Genomic DNA, 2,500 nt, shown 5'->3' on the forward strand with positions numbered 1-2,500 from the left:
GCTGTATGGTCTAGTGGTATGACACTCGCTGTCGGATCGAAGGATCCTGGGTTCGAGCTTAGCTCGCTCGCGCATAGTTGAGTCCTTGGAAAAAAAAAAGCTCTTTACTCACATTCTCTCATCGTACTCAGGTGTAAAATGAGTACCTGGTCGTTAACAGCGTTGTCTCTGTCCGAAAAAAATTGTAATATCGCCTATCAGGAGTCATGTCTTGTCCTACATGTTAAGTGTTGCTGTTAACCAGGGATCCCTGTAAAGCGCTTTGAGCACATTCAGTGGATATTGCGCTATATAAAACCTCAATTTAAAAAAAAAAAATTAAAAATTAAAATATTTATCGGTCAAATTCATCCCGATAATAATACATAACGTTGAGAGACGACAGGTCACCGCTACAAAGTCCCACATCCCCTAGAATTCACTCAAATATCCTGTCCAGGTTGAAATTCACTGTCCCTAATTCCTCGAGCATCCTCGTGCCTGCTTTGTACGTTCTTCAGCCGATGGTGAATATCCTAGGGAAGGGAACAGGTAGACAAAACTCTAAAATCAGACAAAACAGCAAGGTCAAGGTCACTGAACATGACTTATTTTAGAACCATTTCTGGGGCTGTGTCTAGTGTATTCTATTTTCGTATTACGAGTAGTTTTGATCCAAAAATAAACCATCATCAATTTTAAGTTATTTAAGAAAACCTATTTTTAATAAATATTTTTTAAGCTGAGCTTTTATATAGCGCAACATCCACCAAAACGTGCTCAGAGCGCTTTACAGCTCAAACGAAGTCAACAGCACCACTTAAGACGAAACATTATCCTTTGTAAAATTAACACAAAGACAACCCCCCCCCCCCAAAAAAAAACAAACAAAAAAAAAAAAAAAAAAAAAAAAAAAAAAACAAAAAACAAAACAAAACAATCTGTAGGAGTTCAGGAAATAGTCATAATTGCAAGCATCCGGTATTTGATTGTTTTGGTTTGTTTTTTTTGTTTGGGTTTTTTAACTATTTTTTTTAAACCAATCTTTAGGCCCGTCAGGAAATCTGTCCCACAATGAATTCCATAGTGTTAAGTTCCTGACGTTAAACTTAATTTGAATTTAAATTCCCACCCAGTTCTGTAAAACAAAAAGAGATAATTTATGATAAGAATTAACAGCGCATCACTTCCACAACTGATGGTTTTGTGGGACAGAGACACCGCTGGTACTCTTTTTACACCTGAGTGCAGTGAGAGAAAATGTGGTAAAGGGATTTCTCCAAGGACTTTTCCATAGACATGCGCCGCTCTGTCAGACCGGGACTCGAACCTTGGACCGTGCCATCCGAAGGAGAGTGTCCCTCATACCACTTAGACCACAAAGCTGTACTGTACATTTTACAGATTCTCACATAGTCGGACAAAACTCGGACAAACGGAGATTTTTTCGACGCTTAAAAAAGAAAAAATTCTACTTAAATATTGTGCGGCTATGTGGACGAGTGGTATGTCACTCGCTTTGGGATCGTAAGGCCCAGGATTCGAGCCTCGCTCGGCGCTTATTTGAGCCTTTGGTAAAAGCTCTTTACTCATATTCTCTCCCCGTACGCAGGTGTAAAATGAGTACATGGCCGTTAACAGCATTGTCTTTGTCCGAAAAATTGTAATATCGCATAATAGGCATCATGTCCCGTCCTACATGTTAAATATTGCTGTTGACCAGGAACCTATTGGAAAGCGCTTCGAGCACATTTATTGGATATTGCGCTATATAAAAGCTCAATTTTTTTTTCAAAATCGTCCGGGGTTTAAAAATTAACTTTTTATTATTTAACAAAGAAGATTTGTGAAAAGGAAATCCTTTACTATTAATAGATTTTTCAAAACAACTTCAAATTGATGTCTTTTTGTCAACGTGTATATATATGCAGGTCTGACATCCCGAAACCGCTTATGGACAATATTTTTCGTCATTTTTCAAAGATTTCCATTTATTATTATTATAATGGGGCCATCAGGAATTGGGTTATCAGACCTTCAAATAAGTGCACGTCGCTTGCGTGCATTGCCTTGCTTCGTCTGTTAAAGAATTTACTTCTAGTTCAAGACACAGTCTCAGCTAATGTTTTGTTCTTTGTTTTTCAAGGATTTTACGGCGCTTGCAACACATTTAGGTTATATCAGCGCCAGTAAAAAGGAAGAAAATGGGAGAGCAAAAGTTCTAGAATTGCAATCAAAGTACCCAAAAATAAGTAAGACAAAGGAAAATTGGTTCAAATAGGAAACAGGTGTAGATTCCAAGAGCACACTATCAGTGTACTTATTTTGAGATTACCTAAAAGTCTCATCCAGACACAAGCACAGGTCCCCACTAAGAGGAATACACTCAAATGTTTACAAATAAGAAATAAAATCTAACTAAATACATCACTTAAAATGAAGTAAATAATAACGTGAAGTTGAATGTAAGCTTCCATTTAATTACAAAAACAGATCAAACGACAGTCTACGCGTTTTTATA

At 37.3% G+C, this 2,500-nt stretch overlaps 1 protein-coding gene across 5 annotated transcripts in view; it reads right to left on the reverse strand.

Moving 5' to 3' along the window:
* Positions 1-84: 84 nt before the first annotated feature.
* LOC144980746 (putative glutamate receptor) overlaps positions 85-2,500 on the reverse strand; it is a 73,954-nt gene continuing 71,538 nt past the window's right edge. For all 5 annotated transcript variants that reach the window (XM_078928492.1, XM_078928491.1, XM_078928490.1 and 2 more), the window contains one exon: positions 85-515. In XM_078928492.1, coding sequence (XP_078784618.1) covers positions 423-515 — 93 coding nt within the window. In that variant the 3' untranslated portion in view covers positions 85-422. The remainder of the gene's footprint in view (positions 516-2,500) is intronic.

The sequence above is a fragment of the Berghia stephanieae genome, chromosome 10 (genome assembly GCF_034508935.2).
Source record: "Berghia stephanieae isolate SIO BIC M18660-M18661 chromosome 10, UCSD_Bste_1.3, whole genome shotgun sequence".
In the NCBI taxonomy this organism is placed as follows: domain Eukaryota; kingdom Metazoa; phylum Mollusca; class Gastropoda; order Nudibranchia; family Aeolidiidae; genus Berghia; species Berghia stephanieae.